The sequence below is a fragment of the Wolffia australiana genome, chromosome 8 (genome assembly GCF_029677425.1).
Source record: "Wolffia australiana isolate 7733 chromosome 8, ASM2967742v1".
In the NCBI taxonomy this organism is placed as follows: Eukaryota; Viridiplantae; Streptophyta; class Magnoliopsida; order Alismatales; family Araceae; genus Wolffia; species Wolffia australiana.
Genome location: NC_135842.1, coordinates 17,270,971 through 17,290,644, shown reverse-complemented (window position 1 = coordinate 17,290,644; position 19,674 = coordinate 17,270,971). Strand labels below are relative to the sequence as shown.

Here is a 19,674-nt window from a genome sequence, read left to right as displayed (position 1 = left end):
CTGTTCGTCACTAGCCGTCATCCGTTGCGTCACGTCCGAGACGTCACTAGACATGGTCGTTCTATTCTTTTTGTGCAAATTTGTGCGAATTATTATTTCTGTTCGGTTTTCCAAACAGAACAAAAACAAATTTGAACAGATTCTTTTGTTCTAATCTGCGGTTCTTTTGTTCGCTTTGTGCGAATTTTGTTCTAGTTTTGTGTGAATGTGCGATTGTCCAAATTTTGTTCGTTTTTGAAAATAAAATGAACAGAGCAAAGAACAAGGCCCGTGCTGTTCTTTTGTGCAATTTTTTTGTTTGTTTAAAACGAACAAAACAGAATGACCATGTCTAGACGTCACGTCCCGGACGTGCCGTTCCTTTACAAGGTGTAAGGAGGTTAGGACTTGGCAGTAGTTTAAATATGGGGTCTACAGCGTATAAGATAGTTTCTGCTCTAATCTCCTGCGCAATGCCTCAACGGTAACAGACTATATATAACGGTATGAGTGGCTAGCCACAGACTGTCCCTTCCCTCTCGGCTCTGAGCTCTGCGATGGCCTTTCCCTTCCCCGACGATGCGCTCTTCCTCGGTTTCGACAGCTCCACACAGTGAGTCTGATTCTCGTCTTTCTTCTCTACTGATATCCATCTCTGATCCTCGTTTTTGAATTAGGATTCACCTGTTTATTTTGAATTTCCGTGATTCGCTGTGAGATATTTCTGTTTGTCGTTCTCGATTCCTCGTTTTTGCATAAATGTAGAATTAAATCAGATGCTACACGACTCAGAGATGCGCCATTTTTCTTGCATGAATTTTCAATTCTTCACGATCGACGATTTCCTGTGTGATATTTCTGATTGTCGTTCTCGATTCCTCAATTATCTGTAAGCGGGGAGTAAATTCAGATACTACACGAAGAAGAGATGCGCCATTTTTCTCGCACGAATTGTCATTTCTACAGGATCGACGATTCTCTGTGAGATATTTCTGATTTTCGTTCTGGATTCCTCTTTTCTGCATAAGCGGATAATAAAATCAGATGCTACACGAAGAAGAGATGCGGCATTTTTCTTGCACGAATTGACAATTTCTTCACGATCGACGATTCTCTGTGAGATATTTCTGATTTTCGTTCTGGATTCCTCTTTTGTGCATAAGCGGATAATAAAATCAGATGCCACACGAAGAAGAGATGCGGCATTTTTCTTGCGCGAATTATCATTTCTTCACGATAGACGATTCTCTGTGAGAGATTTCTAACCGTCGCTTCAGTTGTCTCAAGTATATTTCTCGATTTCTCTGTTCTGCGGAAACGGAGAATAAAATCAGATGCAGGAAGAAGAAGAAGACAATCACCTTTTTTGCAAAAATTGTCATCAGTTCACAATCGATGATTCCGTGTGGGACACCGCTTACCGATAGTCTCAATTATGCGAATTATCCTTCTCGATTCCTCAATTCTCTGCACTAGCGCAGAATAAAAACAGATTCAGGACGATGAAAGGATTCATCTATCTTGCATCAAGTGTCAATTGTTCATGATCGCTGATCTCCTACGAGACATTCCTTATCGATCCTTTTAATTCTGTCTAGCATTCTTCTCGGTTCTTCAATTCTGCACGAACGTAAAAGTAAAAACGGACTCAGGACGAACATGGCATTCATCTTTCTATTTTTTTTTTAACTTGCTCATGATCCTCTATGAACCTGAAGGATGATCTGCCGCCTAGAATTTTCCTCTATGACACCTCCCAAGAAACTTATTAAGAACGAGTAAGAAGCCTAGCTCCCCATCCTATCTTTCCCCTCTTCAAATCTCTTTGATTCTATTCTCACTCATCTCTTTCTCCACTCACGGATCCCTTTAGTTTGATCTCTGTTTCTGCCAAGATCTAACTACATTTGGATGACCTACTGATATAGCCACTTTCTTGATGGTTACAACTGGAGTCGTATCTATAATCATCTCTAGAACGCAAACAGAAGGTTCATATCATGAAATTTTACTGCATCGGCAGGTCCCTAAAGGTAACTGTCCTGGATTCAAGGCTCGTTATTGTCACCTCGGAGATCATCCGCTTTGACATCGATCTTCCTCATTATAAAACCAAGGATGGGGTCTACAGGGACCCGTCGGGCAATGGCAGAATAGTTTCTCCAACATTGATGTGGATCGAAGCTCTCGACCTCCTCCTGGACAAACTAAAAGCAAAAAACTTCGACTTCTCCCGAGTCCTCGCCATCTCAGGAAGTGGCCAGCAACATGGCAGCGTCTACTGGAAGAAAGGAAGCTCTGCCATATTATCCTCACTAAACCCTCAACATACTCTATTATCTCAGCTCTCTGATGCTTTCTCCACCAAGGAATCTCCAATTTGGATGGACAGCAGTACCACCAAGCAATGCAGAGAGATTGAGAAGGCTGTTGGTGGGCCCATGGTGCTTTCAAAGCTAACTGGGTCTCGTGCTTACGAGAGATTCACCGGCCCACAGATCCGAAAGATGTTTGAGAGTAGGATTAATGTGTACAAGGAAACGGAGAGGATTTCTCTTGTAAGTTCCTTCATGGGCTCTCTAATGATTGGGGGTTACGCGGCTATCGATGAAACCGATGCTGCTGGCATGAATTTGATGGATTACAAGGAAAGAATCTGGTCCAAGATTGCCCTTCAGGTGGCAGAAGTCTCTCGATTTTATCTTAATTTTAAAAGAATTGGGAGTTTGTTTAGTTTTTTTCATGGTTATCGTTCATCTCCAGGCCACAGCGCCAGATTTGGAGGAGAAGCTTGGGAAGCTTGCTCCTGCCCATGCCGTTGCAGGGCAAATTTCTCCATACTTTGTCGAGAGGTAGGCTTTATAATCTAGAAATGTTTTGTTATGACTTAATGTATTTGTAATGTACTTTTAAATGTTTTGTTATGAATTAATGTTACTCACCCAGGTTCAAGTTCAAGAGGAGCTGTCAGGTCATTCAGTGGTCTGGAGATAATCCCAATAGCCTGGCAGGTAACGTCATCATTTCCCTGAAAATTCTCAGTTATGAAGAACATTGGTAGCATTTTTACCTGATTTATATATCAAATTCAGAATTTCGGCTGGCTCTTGGCAGGATTATCGTTGGACTCACCTGGTGACCTTGCGATCAGTCTTGGCACCAGCGACACTGTAAACCCTCTTCTTTTTTACCGTTGATTCATTTTATAGGATTTGCAAACTCATTATTATTTCCCAACAAATTGATTTTATTGCTTAATATATTCTGAAAATTAGATCTTCGGGATCACCAACCAGCCGGAACCAAGCTTGGAGGGCAACATCTTTCCAAATCCAATTGACCCTGCTTGCTACATGGTGATGCTCTGCTACAAAAATGGGTCTCTGACAAGAGAAGGTACGGTCCCCTGTTGACCAAAGCCAGACCGTTGACTTTGACAAATCTGATGTGGGCTTGTGGCGCTCCCAGATATTCGCAACCAGTTTGCTGGTGCATCCTGGGATGTCTTCAATGAGTACTTGGATAACACGTCGCCGCTCAACGGTCAAACTTCGTTGTTGACTCTTTGTGGAGATCACATCTCTTTGTTTCAACTTTTGATCGGGTGATGTGGCAGATGGAAAGCTTGGATTCTACTACAATGAGCGAGAGATCTTGCCACCTGTCCCAGGTGACTGCGCGTTGACTAGACTTTTTCCCATCTCCCACATAGGCCAGTTGACCCTTCCCTCTTTACTTCGGACTTGACTCTTCTGCAGCTGGGTATCACCGATTCTTAGTGGATGTCGACTCGGGCGACGAGCGACCGGTTGAGCACTTCGATGCGCCAGGGGAGGTGACCTAGTCTCTCTCTCTCTCTATCTCTCAATCCTTTGTTTCTCTCTCTAAAGTTTAGTGTGGGCATAATCTGGTTAAGGTTAGAGCAGTTGTGGAAGGGCAGCTTCTGTCAATGAGGGCCCATGCAGAGCGATTCGGCTTGCCGGTGCCGCCACGGCGGGTGGTCGCCACTGGCGGCGCGTCGGCAAATGATAGCATCCTCCGCATTGTGGCGGCAGTCTTCGGCTGTGATGTCTACACCGTGCAAAGGCCTGGTAAGACATTCAGCTCTTTGGTCAAACCTGGTTTCAATCGTTGACCAGATCTTTCTTCAATAATGTTGACTTTTTCTTTGTGTTGGAGTTTGACTTGGATTTTCGCGGCACTGGCAAGTCACCTTTCATAGCAGATACGTAATTGTCTTTGATCTGAAGTCTTGGGCGTTGACCATGAACTTTCGACGGCGCAGATTCGGCATCACTGGGTGCTGCCTTAAGAGCGGCGCACGGGTGGTTGTGCAATAAAGAAGATACGTTTGTGCCTATCGCAAAGTTGTGCGCTGAAGGGTCCACACTTGCACCGAAGCTGGCCATGCCCGCAGGAGGAGAGTGCAAGTTCAGTGCCTACACCCAACTAATAAAGAAGCGAATGGAGATCGAGGTCCAGCTGGTCAACAAGGTTCGTTAATTTTATGATATTTAACACCATTTTAAATTCTTCCCGAAAACTATGAGATTATTCACATTACTGTCCGTCTTCGTAGGAATGGAATTCCATCTTTTACTGAGTTTTGGAATACTATTGTGAGAGTTTTGGCCTTCTTTGGGCAGAGCTCGCTTGAATCCAGCAAGGGAAGGGAGAGGATGTAGTTACCTAACCTCCCTCAATCCAGCAAGGATTCAGCTCATAGTCAAATAATTTATTTTTTAGAGGATTGAAAGGGACATAAGTTTATCTTCCTCATTTTTTCCATGTTAATTAGTCAAAGTCATTAAGTTTATCTCCCTGTTGCCTTATGCAATTGGACCAAAGTCAATGGCTAGAGAAAGAGAAAACACTGGATAGATGAAGGGGTTAGGTAAGGTCACCGAGGTTACCGTCAACCTCCAACACCCCAGGCTGAGGTCAGAGCCAATAAAAGGTAGCACTCCAAAGTCAACACCAGCAAGAAAATGCGAGAGAGATGGGCGGTGTTCCTACGGACTTGGTCAGTACTCGGCGGCATCATTGGCAGCATCGTCCTCATCATCGGCAGACTCACCACCAACCTCCTCGTAATCCTTCTCGAGGGCGGCGAGATCCTCACGGGCCTCAGAGAACTCCCCTTCCTCCATTCCCTCACCGACGTACCAGTGCACAAAGGCGCGCTTGGCGAACATGAGATCAAACTTGTGGTCGATCCTGGAGAATACCTCGGCGACAGCGGTGGAGTTGGAGATCATACACACGGCCCGCTGCACCTTGGCGAGATCGCCACCAGGGACGACGGTGGGGGGCTGGTAGTTGATCCCACACTTGAATCCAGTCGGACACCAGTCCACAAATTGGATTGTCCTCTTGGTTTTGATGGTGGCCACGGCGGCGTTGACGTCCTTGGGGACGACGTCGCTACGGTACATGAGGCAGCAGGCCATGTACTTGCCGTGGCGGGGGTCGCACTTGGCCATCACGGAGGAGGGCTCGAAGGCGCTGCTGGTGATCTCAGCCACTGTCATCTGCTCGTGGTAGGCCTTTCTGCGAGGAGATGACGGGGGCATAGGAGGAGAGCATGAAGTGGATCCGTGGGTACGGCACGAGGTTTGTCTGGAACTCTGTTACGTCGACGTTCAGTGCCCCGTTGAACCTCAGCGACGCCGTCAGTGAAGATATCACCTGCCAACCACACTCCCTTGTGTCATCCATCAGGCACTTAAACACTTGGGAAGCCAGCCAGAGAGAGGAGTGATGTAATTTGAGAAATAGGCGTGGTCGTTCTGTTCTTTTTGTGCGGATTTGTGCGATTTGTTTGTTCTGTTCGGTTTTCCGAACAGAACAAAAATAAATTCGAACAGAACATCGCACAGACCCGTGTGCAGTTCTTCTGTTCGCTTTGTGCGAATTTTGTTCTTTTTTTTATAAAAAGAACAGAACAAAGAACAAGGCCCTGTGCAGTTCTTTTGTGCAAATTTTTTGTTCGTTTCAAACGAACGGAACAGAACAGAACAACCATGTCTATCGAGAAAGAGACAGAGACAAGTAGATAGATTGATCAGTAGATATTTCAAGAGAGGGAGAGATTGAGCAAACCTGGGAGACAAGGCGGTTGAGGTTGGTGTAGGTGGGCCGCTCGATGGTGAGGGAGCGGCGGCAGATGTCGTAAATGGCCTCATTGTCGAGGAGGACGGCGACGTCAGTGTGCTCGAGGAGAGAGTGAGTGGAGAGGACACTGTTGTAAGGCTCTACCACAGAGGTGGAGACCTGGGGAGATGGGTAAACCGTGAACCCGAGCTTTGACTTCTTACCGTAGTCCACGGACAACCTCTCCAGCAGGAGAGCCCAGCCCCGAGCCCGTGCCTCCACCCACTGCGTTGAACACCAGAAATCCCTGCAGCCCCGTGCAGTTGTCGGCGAGCTTTCGGATCCGATCCAGGCACAGGTCAACGATCTCCTTGCCGACTGATTGCAATGCAACCACAGCGAGTGAGCTAGTTAGCCATCATCAACTGTCCATCTACCTCCCCACCGTCATCACCCCTGGTTGACGACAACGGTGACGCATCTTGTCAACTGCGTGGTGGACAGTTGCATGGTCATTGTGTGGTGCGAGAACATTTGCCCCGCCCAGCACGCAGGGCCTGGGCCGGAGCGAATGGGCAATTTGTATTAGTTATATTATAAGAATAAAAGTAAGATATATTAATATATGATTCATGTAGATGGGTGGCTGATATCAAGCGGACTTCAGCCGATTGACAATGACATCGACCCATCTGTCAATCTTAGCCATCGACATAGTTAAATTCTAATCGAAAAATTGTTGGTTGACGGACTCCTCACATGTCGTCAACCAGTATAGCTGACGACGACGGAGAATTTTGTCTCTATGGACAGTCTATCCCGCACAAGATTGTAGCAAGTCCACCTTGAACACGCCAACGGATGATGTTGTCGTGTACAAATTTTCTTTCCAGCGTCAACGGGACTTGCGGAACCCTAGTCGGCCATGAGGCTCGCCACGGCTCGATGGCAACACCTGACCTTTGTTCAGTGGTGACTGTCAACCGTCCTCTTTGACGATGAAGTTGACTAAAATAATCAGTCATGTTGACCGTTGACGATGATGCATGCACCGGTCGATGCAGTCATCGTCAACGAGAGTGAGAGAGAGGAGAGAGAGAAGGGGAGAGAGAGGAGAGAGACAGAGAAGGGGAGAGAGAGAGAGAAGGAGAGAGACAGAGAAAAGGAGAGAGAGAGAGAGAGAGAGAGGAGAGAGAAAGAGAAAAGGAGAGAGAGAGAGAGAGAGAGAGAGAGAGAAAAGGAGAACGACAGAGAAGGGGAGAGAGAGGAGAGAGAAAGAGAAAAGGAGAGAGACAGAGAAAGGGAGAGAGAGGAGAGAGAAAGAGAAAAGGAGAGAGACAGAGAAAGGGAGAGAGAGGAGAGAGACAGAGAGAGGAGAGAGACGGAGAAAGGGAGTGAGAGAGGAGAGAGAAAGAGAAGGAGAGAGACGGAGAAAGGGAGTGAGAGAGGAGAGAGAGAGAGAGAGGAGAGAAAAAGAAAAGGAGAGAGACAGAGAAAGGGAGAGAGAGAGGAGAGAGAAAGAGAAAAGGAGCGACGGAGGAGGAGAGAGAAAGAGAGAAGGTGAGAGACAGAGAAATTGAGAGAGTGAGGAGAGAGAGAAGGGGGGAGAGAAGGGGAGAGAGAGAGTGAGGAGAGAGAGAAGGGGGGAGAGAGAAGGGGAGAGAGGAGAGAGAGACGGGGAGAGAGAGAGAGAGAGAGAGAGAGAGAGAGAGAGAGAGAGAGAGAGAGAGAGAGAGAGAGAGAGAGAGAGAGAGAGAGAGAGAGAGAGAGAGAGAGAGAGGAGAGATAGAGAAAGAAAGAGAGAGAGAGAGAGAGAGAGAGAGAGAGAGAGAGGAGTACTGGTGTAGTGTCCGCGGGCGAAGTTGTTGGCGGCGTCTTCTTTGCCGCTGATTAGCTGCTCGGGGTGGAAGAGTTGGCGGTACGCGCCCGTCCTCACGACGTCGACAACAGTCGGCTCAAGGTCCACGAACACGGCGCGAGGGACGTGCTTGCCCGCGCCTGTTTCGCTGAAGAAGGTATTGAACGCGTCGTCTCCCCCGCCGACGGTCTTATCGCTGCGCATCTGGCCGTCAGGCTGCATGAATCGTGCAGTTCAGCAAAACATTCAATTCTAGACTCTTAGTAAGCCTGAGTGAGATATATCAGAAATTATTAGTCTTCTTGGATGTCACATCGAAAAATTCAATCTATCCGCATGAAATACAAGCTTCACTGTAATCAAACTCTACGGCCGCGAATCATGGACGTACGAGTACGCAGATTTTGTTAACTTGAGTAAAGCACCGACACTGATCAAGATGACGGATCAAGATCGATGACTGTAAGCGAAAAGGCGGATCCAAAGCAGAAAACTCTCATACATTACTGGAAGCTCTCAGATCCGCATCATAGATGTTGAAAACATGGCCATCGGAACACGAAATACAGACCAAATCCACAAATCTGGAATCTCCGAACGTAGTATCATCGCACAGTTCACAAACAACTCTTGAGGAAATAGATCCGGAAACAAGCACTTCCAAAACGCCGGCGATTTTGCTAGAAAGTCGCAGATCTGAAGAAGAAGAAAAGGAATACGGAACTTAATGCCATACTCGAGGCAGTAGAGTTCCCAGCAAGCATTGCCGACCTGAATCCCGGCCTGTCCAATGTGGATCGAGATGCACTCCCTCATTTCTTCACCTGTTCAACGATCCAAACCGCTGAGCTCTTCGCAGAGAGAGGACTGAAGACGAAGTCTCCTGTTTGACTCTCTCTTCCGAGTTCCGAACCTCTTTATATACTGCTCACAAAGGCGGTGAGGTTACCGCAGAAATTCAAAATTAGTGGGCCTTTACTTCAGCGCTTTATCTTAGTGGGCCACGAATTTAAAGCCCACTAATAAGAGGGCCCACCGAGAGTTACACTAGAAAATAGACGGAAATGATGCCACGCGGCAGCGAGATCTGATGCCACGTGGCAATCTACAGAAGATCGGACGGCGGGGGGAGCTGGGAGAGGAGCTGGACGACGTCGCGCATGGTGGGGCGGTCCGAGCTCTGCTCCTCTACGCAGAGCAAGGCGACGTGGAAGAGGTGCACTGCCTGGGAATGTGGAGGAGGGGAGGGCAACCGCTGGTCCAGGATACGGCTAACTTGCTCCGCAGCGCCGCCGCCGGTGCTCTTTCTTGCCCACTGCACGATGTCCACCCCGTCCCCGAACTCCCCCACCGGCTTCTTCCCCGCGATCAGCTCCAGCAACACCACCCCGAAGCTGTACACGTCGCTCTTCTCGTCCACCCGCAGCGTGTACGCGTACTCTGCCGATAACACATTAATGAGCACCCATCTCACGGGACTTGCAACCAATTGCATTATCTGATCACACTTTGGTTATAGTTTCGGATCGTCCCGGACGTGGACGATGGACGGAACAGGACGAATTTCGTCCCGTCCGACGTCCAGAGTAAGTTCAGGGACAAAGGACGGGGTGGTTTTTCATCCAACGATAAAAAAACCGTCTCGTCCAGTCCTCCAGGGATGAATTTTCGTCCCGAAATTCGTCCCGGACGAAAAAAACCCATTTTATATATTTAATATAAAATGTGGATTTTTTTCAAGTTTTTTAGGGAATTACTGGGAGATAGAACGCAAAGGGACATATGTACAATTATTTCTGAGTGGCGTCCATTTGGACACACGTAAAAACACAGGGACTTTGATGCAAATTGTCATTGCGAGGCCACATGACAACATCTCAACCGTCGGATGTGAATCAGGCGGTTTTCCGTCCACATTCGTCCGTCCATCATCCGAGACCTCCGGACAGACGGTTTTTTCGTCCCACGGGACGAAAACCGTGCCGTCCGGTGGTCCCTGGGACGAATTTTTGTCCCAAAATTCGTCCGAATCCTTGGACGGGACGATTTTTTTGTCCCAGGACGAAAAAATTGCCCCGTCCGCGTCCCTGCACCATAACTTTGGTTCACCGCCCTTACCTGGGGCGATGTAGCCATAGGAGCCGGCGATGGCGGACATGCACTCGGAGGCCTCCGACTCGCCGCGCAAGAACTTGGCGAGCCCGAAGTCCGCCACGTGGGCTTCGAAATTGGAGTCGAGGAGGATGTTGTTGGACTTGACGTCGCGGTGAATTATAAGAGGAGAGCAGTCGTGGTGAAGGTAGCAGAGTCCCTTGGCCGCCTCGGCGGCTATCTTGCACCTCGTGGCCCAGTCCAGATGACCACCTTTGCTGCCATGCAGCACCTCCCCCAAGCTCCCATTCACCATGTACTCATAGACCAGCAGATTGGTCTCCTGGTTAGTACAGAAGCCCAGAAGCCTCACAATGTGGCGGTGTCGGATCCTTCCCAAGGTCTGGATCTCCGCCGAGAAGCCGTGGTCGTGGGAGGAGCTCCTCGTCATGGCCGGCAGCCGCTTCACCGCCACCATCTCCCCGCCCGGCATCGCCCCCTTGTACACCACCCCGGCGCCACCTTTCCCTATCAAATTCTCCTCTGTCAGGCAGGCGAGGACGTCGTCGGCGGAGAAGTCAAGCCGCTGGAAGGCGGTCAGCTTCCACGACCGTGCCGCCGCCCGCTTCCGGAGCCCGCGGGCCTTGTACACGGCGGCGGCGGCAAAGACGACGGAGAAGACGAGCAGCCCAACGACGAGGAAGAGCTTGTACGAGCCCTTGTTACTGCCTCCGACTGCCGTGGCGGGGCAGGCGCCGAGGCAGAGGAAGGGGTTCCCGGCGAAGGACGAGGCGTTGAAATAGCTGAATTGGCCTTGCATTGGGACTGCGCCGGAGAGGTTGTTGAAGGAGAGGTCGATGGCGGTTAAGCTCTGCATCTTGGAGATGGACGGCGGGATTTCGCCGGAGAGACGGTTGCGGGAGAGGTTGAGGTAATTGAGTATCCGCATCGCGCCGATGGCCGGCGGGATCTCGCCGGAGAGGTTGTTCCTGCTGAGATCCACAACGGTGAGCAGGCCACAGCGGCTGACCGCGGCGGGGATCTCGCCGGAGAGCTCGTTTCCACTAAGGTCAAGCTTCGACAGCTGCTGCAGGCGGCCGAGCTCAGCGGGGAGGGCCCCAGAGATGGAATTCTGGTTCAGCAGCAGCTTCTGCAGCCCGGAGAAGTTTCCGAGGGCGGTGGGCAGGCCGCCGACGAGCCTGTTGTTGTACAGACTGAGCTCGCCGAGCGAAGGCGAGGCGAAGGCGGAGGTCGGAACTTCGCCGCCGAGGAGGTTGTTATGGAGCTCCACCTGCAGCATCTTCGGCAAGGCGAGGAGGCCGGCGGGGATAGAGCCGTTGAGGAAGTTGTCCCCAAGTCGAATTCTGGCTAAGGACTGGCACCGGCCGAGGGACTCGGGGATCGGCCCGAAGAAGAAATTGCCGAGGAGGATCAAAGACTCGAGCTTGTTCCCAGCGCAGAGCTCGATGGGAACGCCGCCGGTGAGCTTGTTGGAGGACAAGTCCAGAGCTCGGAGCTTACCGTTGCTGCCCAGGCGGTGCGGTACTCCGCTGGTGAAGTTGTTCTCCCAGAGCTGCAGCACTTCCAAGTCGGGGAGTTCTCCGACGAAGTCGGGGATCGGGCCGTGAAGCTGGTTGCGGAACAGGTTAAGCAAAGTGAGGTTCTTGAGGCCGGAGAAGGAGGAAGGGATCCCCCCCGTCAGCGCGTTGTTGGAGATGTCCATGGATTTGAGGCTGAGCAGATTCCCGAGCTCAGAGGGGAGCTCTCCGGAGAGGCCGTTCACCTGCAGGAAGAGCGTGTCGAGGCTTCTCAGCCGTCCGATCTCCGCCGGGATCTCGCCGGAGATCCCGCAGCTGGCCACGTCGAGCCTTACCAGCGCCGAGAGATTGCCCAGCTCGGGGGGAATCCCCCCGGAGAAGGAATTGAAGTAGCCGAGGTAGAGCTCCCGGAGAAGAGACAGATTGCCGATCTGAGAGGGAATCGGGCCGGAGAGCTCGTTGCCGGAGAGAGCAAGGTACTGAAGAGACTCCCAACGCCCGTACTCGGCGGGGATCCCCCCCGTGAAGTAGTTCCCCCCGAGATGAAGATGACGAAGCCCGCGAGCTTCCACGAGCTCGACAGGGAGCCCGCCGGTGAGATTGTTGTTGTACAAGTCCAAGATCTGGAGATTGCGTAGCCCCGACAGCGCTGCCGGAAACGTCCCATTGAAGGCGTTGTTGGAGAGATTTAGGGCACGGAGATTAGGGATTTGGGAGAGATTCGAGGGAATGGGGCCGGCGATGGAGTTCGCGGCGAGGGAGAGGTTGATCAGCGAGGTGAGGAGGCCGATGGAAGGGGAGAGAGTTCCGGAGAGGTTGCGGGAGGAGAGATCGAGGGAGATGACTGCTCCGGGAAGAATCGAAGAAGAATCGCAGACGATTCCGGACCATTTGCAGTGGTTTGAGCTCGATTCTCGCCATGAATCGAGCGCGCCGGTCGGATCCGAGAGCGAGGACTTCACTGATAGAAGAGCGCGTTCTTCTGAGAGGCTTCCTTCGGCGTTCTTCCACAGCAGGACCGCCATTGCCAGTAGCTGGAGCAGCTCGAGCATTCCCATCGCGAGGAAGGAAAGAAGGGTAACAGAGCGAGCTTAGATTGGAGCTCTTATATACCTCTCGTGGAAGAAAGAAGGGGGGGGGGGGAGTTAAAAAAATAGGAAAAGAGTGGATTGGGGGGAAAAATTGTGGGGTCCACGGTGGGCCCCGCCGTAGTGTAAAGTTCTGACGATATCGTCTAGCTGACCGGTATGGGCCCCACTTTGCCTGCCCCGAACGGCATCCGCTGTCCGTCAACGAATTTAAAAGGCTAGATGGTGACGATGACGATTGACGATGACGGAATAGAACGAGACGGGACGGGACGGTTCTATGCCTGAAACCGTACATCGTCCTCTGGCATTCAATCCGTCGTCCTGTAGTAATCCTGCATTCCCCTGGCATCCCGATTATAGTTCCGGACCGTCCATGATGTGGACGATGGACAGGATGGGACGGAGATCATCCAGTTTGACGTCCAGAATCAGTGCAGGGACACGGACGGGACAGTTTTTTCGTCCGAGTGGACGAAAACTGTCCGATCGTCTCGGGATGAATTCCTGTCCCGGTTTTCGTCCAACATTGCGGATGGAACAATTTTTTTGTCCTGGACAAAAAAAGCGTCCCGTCCGCGTCCTTGCATTATAATCCCAATTCTGTTTGCTGTCCGATTGGGAAAACGATAGATGTTCTGAATCATGGAAGTTCTAAAAATTGAGGAAGATGTCATAAAAATGATATTTTGATAATTTTGTCCCCCTTTGTCCAATGTCTACCAATATTTTCCTTTTTCTCCGTCATTTGAGGCTGTGGACGGGAGGGTTTTTACGTCCTGGGCGAGAAAACCCTAAACCCTAAATCCAGTCTGTCCCTTGCCTCTTTACATCAACATCTCAACCTTTTTTATTTTTTTGAAAATTTTAATATGATACACGACTTCTTATCCACCTCTCCGAAAGTCGCGCCTTTATCAATCCAGTACATTCACGCTATGCCCCTTTTGCCCGTCGCGCCACGCGCAGTAGCGAAAAAGCGGCAGAACAGCAAGGTTATGTTTTTTTTTCACATAAAGCGATTCAACTTCGTTTTCAAGGCGCGAGTTTACAAGCGGCGCGACATTTAAAATTGTCTGTCAAGTCAATGTCATCTACTGTCGATGGTGATGAGGAGATGGCTACTGAAGTTGACACTGTCATGGGCTGAACGTCAACCATTTGTCATAAATGGACGATGAACATTGTTGATGTCATCTTCCTAGTAAAACAAAAAGTCAGGACTGGAGTTAGGGTGTAATATGTTTTGAAAAGGATTTTTGAGGCTAAGTTTGCATTTTTTATAGTTATCTCATTCTGGAGGCTGAATTTATTATATATCTCTCTTATGATTATATTTCTCATTCTTTATTCTTTTGGTTCGTTACTTGTTTAATTCCTGTCTTCCTGTTTCTCCACATTTTGTTAATGGTCTCGGTCTCCCTTTCATGATCTCTCCATCGCTCTTATGGCCTCTCTCTCTTTATTTCTTTTTAATATTATGTTGTTATTCTATTTTTCTCTCTTTCCATTCTGATGCTTCTCAAGTTTTTTTGTTTTTGTTGTTAGATTGCATCCAAATGGTAAAGAAAAAGGGGCTAAGTCATCATTGCCCGTTGTCATACTAACCGTTGACTGTCGTTGTTGGCCCCTCTTTGAGTCATCCGTCTACGTCGTCCGGCATCATTATACTAACCATTGACCATCATTGTCGACGACATTGTCCATTGTCCTCACACTAACCATTTTCTAATGTTGTTGCCTTCGTCATCTGCCAATGTTGTTCTTCATTTTTCATAAACTGACCATTGACTATCCTTGTTGCCGACATCGTCCATCATCCTGATACCAACCATTGACTGTGACGCGGCGGTCATCATCCAGTCATCTGTCAACTTCATCTGTGTTTATCATACTAACCATTGACCCTCGTTGTCGCTGATGTCGTCTGTCACCCAAATACTAACAATTGACCATCATGTTCAAGTCGTCTGCCAGTGTCGTCCATCCACATCACACTCACCACAGACCATCGTCATTGCCGACATTGTCTGTTATCCTCATCCTAACCATCAGGGAACGGCAGCCGTCATCCGTCACGTCTCACATCATGGTGACGGCAACGTGACGGATGATGTGACGGTGACTAAATTAGGGGCATGTGACGGGTATGGTGACGGCAACCTGACGGATGACGTGACGGTGACTAAATTAGGGGCATGTGACCGGTATGGTGACGGATAACAGACTGGGCGTGATGGTGACGTGATGGTGATGGAGGACCTCAGACGAGTGACTTGACGGGACGGCCATCCAGCCGTGACGGATTTTTAAAAATGACTCAAAAAAGCTTAAGAATCGTTAGCTTTAAGCTTTTTGACGGTTACGGAAGACATTGACGGACGGCGACTGCCTATCCCTATGACCCTTTCCTCTATCCATCGGCGCCGAATCAAAACGGCTTCTCGAATCGGGTGGCCAGGACAGCGCCACGTGTCCACCGTTTTCAATATTTAAATACTGTAGATAGAGCAGAGAGCTGGCTTTCCCGCTAGTCATGGCGTCGTCTTGTTGATCGCAGCGATCGGAGGGAATGGCGATTCCAGCGCAGGTTTTGGAGCGCAGAGCTCTCGGAAGGACGGGAATCGAGCTCAGCTGCGTCGGCTTCGGCGCGTCTCCTCTCGGCAACGTCTTCGGCCCCGTCTCCGACGAAGAAGCCCTCGCCGCGGTTCGTCGCGCGTTCGATCTCGGAATCAACTTCTTCGACACATCGCCGTGCGTCTCCGATCCGTAGTTCTGCATTTTTTTTCTTGTCTATGGCTCCGATTTGGCCCCTGATCGATCCATAATTCTGCATTTTTTTTCTTGTCTATGGCTCCGATTTGGCCCCTGATCGATCCATAATTCTGCATTTGTTTTCTTGTCTATGGCTCCGATTTGGCCCCTGATCGATCCGTAATTCTGCTTTTTTTTTCTTGTCTATGGCTCCGATTTGGCCCCTGATCGATCCGTAATTCTGCTTTTTTTTTTCTTGTCTACGGCTCCGATTTGGCCCCTGATTGATCCGTAAATCTGATTTTTTTCATTGTCCATGGCTCCGATCTAGCCCCTGATCGATGCATTTTTCTCAAGGTACTACGGCGGAACCGTCTCGGAATTCGTCCTCGGGAAGTGTCTGAGAGCAATCGGCGTGCCGCGGAGCCAGTATATTGTCTCTACCAAGTGCGGTCGTTACATTGATGGTTTTGATTTCAGCGCTGAGCGTGTCACCAGGAGCGTCGACGAGAGCCTCTCTCGCCTCGGTCTCGATTACATAGACTTGCTCCAATGCCACGACATCGAGTTCGGATCGCTTGATCAGGTGCTTCATCCGCCATTCCTCCATTGTAAAGTAGCTGCTTCGCTAGTAGTTGGCGCTTTAATTTTAACATGGTATTAGAGCCAAAATTGAGGGGTTGAATCCTGGGCACAACGCACTCATCTTTGAAGTGGATAAAAGTTTGGGAGGTAAAATATCGCCCTTTCTATTAGCCATGGCTTTTGGCATAGTGGCAGGCGCTTTAATTTTAACATGGTATTATATTAGAACCCAATTTGGGGATTCGAATCCGAGGCACAATGTACTCATTCTTAGCGTCTGTTAAAAGTTAAAAGAGATGAAGTAATGCCATTTCTATCAGCTATAGCTTTTAGCTTAATGGTCTGCGCTTTAATTTTATAATGATTTCAGAGATCCGATTGAGTCTTTGAATCCAAGACACAACAGAGATTACCTTTCCGCAGATTCGTGAGGGGAAATGTTGAATCCTAGGCACAACAGACTCTGTCTTTCCGCACATTCGTGGGGGAAATGTTGAAGATCAACACTCTACTGATATATAGATCAAGAATTGTTGATTGTACTGATTTCTTGAAGGAGAGATTGGAGATGGAGCAAGATGAAGGAAATAAACGAAAATTCTTCAATTTCATATGCGATAAAGGGTACATTTAAATAGCCACCCCATATCGGCTAGTTAACGGCTAGTTTTTACTTACCTGATAATGGGCTTACCCAATAAGGGTTACTTACCCGATCTACCAGTTGAACAGATCGGGTAATGGGCTTGTTAGCCCAATACAAAATGGCTTATTTAAGTCTATAAATACTAGATTTTTACATATATTCAATAAGAATAAGTATATCACCCTTTCTATTAGCTATAGCTTTTAGCACCGTGTTAGGCGCTTGAATCTTAACGGCTACATCTTCCCTTTAACTCATATCCGACAAATTTCTTGTTGAACACAAAGTTCTCCGTTGCTGTGCAGATTGTGAATGAGACAATCCCGGCAATCCAGAAGCTGAAAGAAGCAGGCAAGGTGCAATTCGTCGGGATAACCGGCCTCCCTTTGGGTATCTTCAACTACGTCCTTGATCGGGTGCCGTCGGGATCCGTGGACGTGATCCTATCCTACTGTCACTACAGCATCAATGATTCGAGCCTTCAAGACCTTCTTCCCTACCTGGAGAGCAAAGGCGTGGGGGTGATCAGCGCCTCGCCTCTATCCATGGGACTCCTCACTGACAATGGTCCTCCAGACTGGCACCCTGCGCCCGCAGAGCTCAAGGTCTGGTCGCTCGTGTTTGGGAAAAGTCAAAGTCAACGTCATCAATCCTTGTTGACTTTGATTATTATGTTATTGACAGACTGTAAACCAGTATGGACAATTTTCCAGCCTGATCTATTGTAATCTGCTGTCGCAGGCTGCATGCGAGGTGGCGGCAGATCACTGTCAGAGAAAGGGGAAGAACATCTCCAAGCTTGCTCTCCAGTACAGCCTCAAAGGCCAAGGCATCTCGTCTGTTCTCGTGGGGATGAACTCCGTCAAGCAGGTCATACGAAGCTTCCTCTTATCCTTGAATTTATTAGTCTCTAAAGTCTTTAGTACTTGAATTATTTTTTTTAATGAAGGTGGAGGAAAATGTAGCAGCTGCCTTGGAACTGGCGGCAGGTGGGATCGACTCGGAGCTACTGGCAGAGGTTGAATCCATTCTGCAACCAGTGAAGAACCAGACTTGGCCTAGTGGGATCCTCCAGTGAAGGCAGGTTTCATCATTTTTTATCATTTTGGCGAATTATTTTTATCATCAAAGTCATTGGGATGATGGGTGGTTCGAAAATGGGGTAAGATTCGAACTGTGCATCGCCCAAATTTGTCTGTGCCATAGGACGGTAGTTTGTCACAACTCTTCGAGTCGAAACCCCCTGTTTATGAGCTTAATTTCTTGAATTAAGTTTTAATTATGTGTTAAACTTGGGATTGAAACTTTTTCCATCATTTTGAAGTAATGGAAACAACAATCATAGTTTCCATAGCCATATTTGGTTTATTGGCAAGTGGGTAGACTAAGTACGGTAGCTACTGTCCAAATAACTGATCCCTTTTATCTTAATGCTTCATGAAGGCTATCAACAAAAAATAGGTTCTGAGCCACGATGCATGACTTGAAGAACATTTGGTTTCGAAAAATATTTATCATAAAGTTGAGTTCAGACTAAACTAAGGAGGATGTTTGACATTATTATAAAGGCTACTCACCTTTTGATAGCTTGGCTTTGGTATCACTCTCATGTAATGGTCGACCTTGACATATGTTTTCTTACCAGAATGTCTATGAATGTTAAGCTTTGTTAGAAGTAAGATGAGACTGGTCCCGTAAGAAGTTCAACATGAACTTTAACTCGTAGTAAGGTTTAGAGGTTTGACAACCCGATAAGCAAAAGGTGCACAGTGAGCTTTCCGCCAAATATGTGTTTGATAAATCCAAATTTTGGGGTTTTAATAACTTATTAGTGTTTTTAGTTTAATTAATGAAAATATAAACCTATACTCACTATTTTTCAACCAGTCGACAACTATCTATGCCTCAAGTTACAGATCAGAGGGCAAGGATAGAAGGAGAGGATGAAGACAAAGCTACCCTCAAAATTTTAGCTCAATCGGCCTTTTGGCTTGTCAGATTTCAAGATCTAAAGTTGGAGAAATCCTAGGCGTCTATTTTTCTCTATTTTATTTTTTAAAATCCAAAATATTTATCTTTGAATGATTGGTGGGATCTTCTTGTCTTTTTGTGTATGCTAACTCCTAGAGTACCATTTGTCCCTGCATGTAAGTAGAGGACAAAACATAATTTTTTCATAAATTATTAATCTGATTGATAGAATGTTCCATCGAATTGAGCATTTGATTAGCTGAATCCAAACCTCAATCACTCAAGCTGAAATTGGTTCCAACTTGATCTCACTCATCCGGTCAGATCGTATTAAAAGATCTGATCAGAACCAATCGTTCATATTCATACAAAATAAACAAATTCCATGCATGTAAGAAGAGAAGTGAGAGAGAGAGAGAGCCAGAGAGAGATCTAATGAGAGAGAGAGAAAGAGAGAACCAGAGAGTGAGAAAGAGAAAAGAGAGAGAGAGAGCAAGAGAGAAGCGATAGAGAGAGAGAGTGAGAAAGAAAGAGTGAGAGAGAGAAAAGGAGTGAGAGAAAGAGAGAGAGAGAGAGAGAGAGGGAATGCCAGCATGCCACAGAGAGAGAGCGAGAAAAGAAAGAGAGAAGAGAGAGAGCTAGAGGGAGAGAGAAAGAAAGAGAGGGAGCCAAAGGGGTGAGAGAAAGAGAGAGAGAGAGAGAGAGAGAGAGAGAGAGAGAGAGAGAGAGAGAGAGAGAGAGAGAGAGAGAGCAAGAATGGGAAAGAGAAAGAGCTGGAGAGAGAGAAAGAGATAGAGAGAGAGAGCCAGAGTGGAGAGAGAAAGGGAGCTAGAGAGAGACAGAACTAGAGAAAACCAGAGTGGGAGAGAGAACTAGAAAGAGAGACAGAGAAAGCTAGAGAGAGCATGAGTGGGAGAGAGAGAAAGAGAGATAGAGAGAGCTAGAATGGGAGAGAGAAAGAGAGCTAGAAATAGAGAGAAAGAGAGCTAGAGAGAGCCAGAGTGGGAGAGAGAAAGAGAGCCATAGAGAGAGAAAACTAGAGAGAGAGCCAAAGTGGGAGAGAGAAAAAGA

The 19,674-nt window shown here is 48.2% G+C and overlaps 2 protein-coding genes and 1 pseudogene across 6 annotated transcripts; 1 reads left to right on the top strand and 2 right to left on the bottom strand.

Moving 5' to 3' along the window:
- The first annotated feature begins 437 nt into the window (after nt 1–437).
- Nucleotides 438–18,235, top strand: LOC144706458 (L-galactose dehydrogenase-like). Of its 4 annotated transcripts, none has more exons than XM_078579416.1 (12): nt 438–592; nt 2,003–2,657; nt 2,743–2,831; nt 2,926–2,990; nt 3,094–3,149; nt 3,255–3,375; nt 3,448–3,522; nt 3,596–3,649; nt 3,738–3,814; nt 3,896–4,070; nt 4,265–4,473; nt 4,626–4,795. In XM_078579416.1, the coding sequence occupies exons 1-12, from the start codon at nt 537–539 to the stop codon at nt 4,662–4,664; spliced, it is 1,671 nt and encodes a 556-aa protein (XP_078435542.1). In that variant the 5' UTR covers nt 438–536; the 3' UTR covers nt 4,665–4,795. The 4 variants fall into 4 exon arrangements, with proteins under 4 accessions (XP_078435542.1, XP_078435544.1, XP_078435546.1 ...); XM_078579418.1 differs by having other exon boundaries at nt 4,559–4,795; XM_078579420.1 differs by lacking the exons at nt 438–592; nt 2,003–2,657; nt 2,743–2,831; ... (5 more) ...; nt 3,738–3,814; nt 4,626–4,795 and adding exons at nt 15,208–15,401; nt 15,759–15,987; nt 16,938–17,237; ... (1 more) ...; nt 17,582–17,712; nt 18,076–18,235 and having other exon boundaries at nt 3,935–4,070.
- LOC144706459 (tubulin alpha chain-like) lies at nt 4,860–8,809 on the bottom strand (annotated as a pseudogene). Its single transcript, XR_013582261.1, has 4 exons — nt 8,702–8,809; nt 7,912–8,146; nt 6,082–6,450; nt 4,860–5,667 (listed from the first exon to the last, which is right to left on the bottom strand). The product of XR_013582261.1 is annotated as a tubulin alpha chain-like (transcript).
- Nucleotides 8,884–12,643, bottom strand: LOC144706457 (uncharacterized). The gene is made up of 2 exons (XM_078579415.1): nt 10,049–12,643; nt 8,884–9,370 (listed from the first exon to the last, which is right to left on the bottom strand). Exons 1-2 carry the CDS (start codon nt 12,615–12,617, stop codon nt 9,036–9,038), a joined length of 2,904 nt encoding a protein of 967 aa, XP_078435541.1. The 5' UTR covers nt 12,618–12,643; the 3' UTR covers nt 8,884–9,035.
- Nucleotides 18,236–19,674: the final 1,439 nt, after the last annotated feature.

What these genes read in the sequence shown, in the direction of transcription:
- LOC144706457 (XM_078579415.1), bottom strand. Translation starts at nt 12,617, where the DNA reads ATGGGAATGCTCGAGCTGCTCCAGCTACTGGCAATGGCGGTCCTGCTG. An exon ending in CTATGGCTACATCGCCCCAG is followed by an intron (nt 9,371 to 10,048) that starts GTAAGGGCGGTG and finishes TGTTATCGGCAG; the next exon opens with AGTACGCGTACACGCTGCGG.
- LOC144706458 (XM_078579416.1), top strand. Translation starts at nt 537, where the DNA reads ATGGCCTTTCCCTTCCCCGACGATGCGCTCTTCCTCGGTTTCGACAGC. An exon ending in GATCTTGCCACCTGTCCCAG is followed by an intron (nt 3,650 to 3,737) that starts GTGACTGCGCGT and finishes ACTCTTCTGCAG; the next exon opens with CTGGGTATCACCGATTCTTA. An exon ending in ACTTCGATGCGCCAGGGGAG is followed by an intron (nt 3,815 to 3,895) that starts GTGACCTAGTCT and finishes AATCTGGTTAAG; the next exon opens with GTTAGAGCAGTTGTGGAAGG.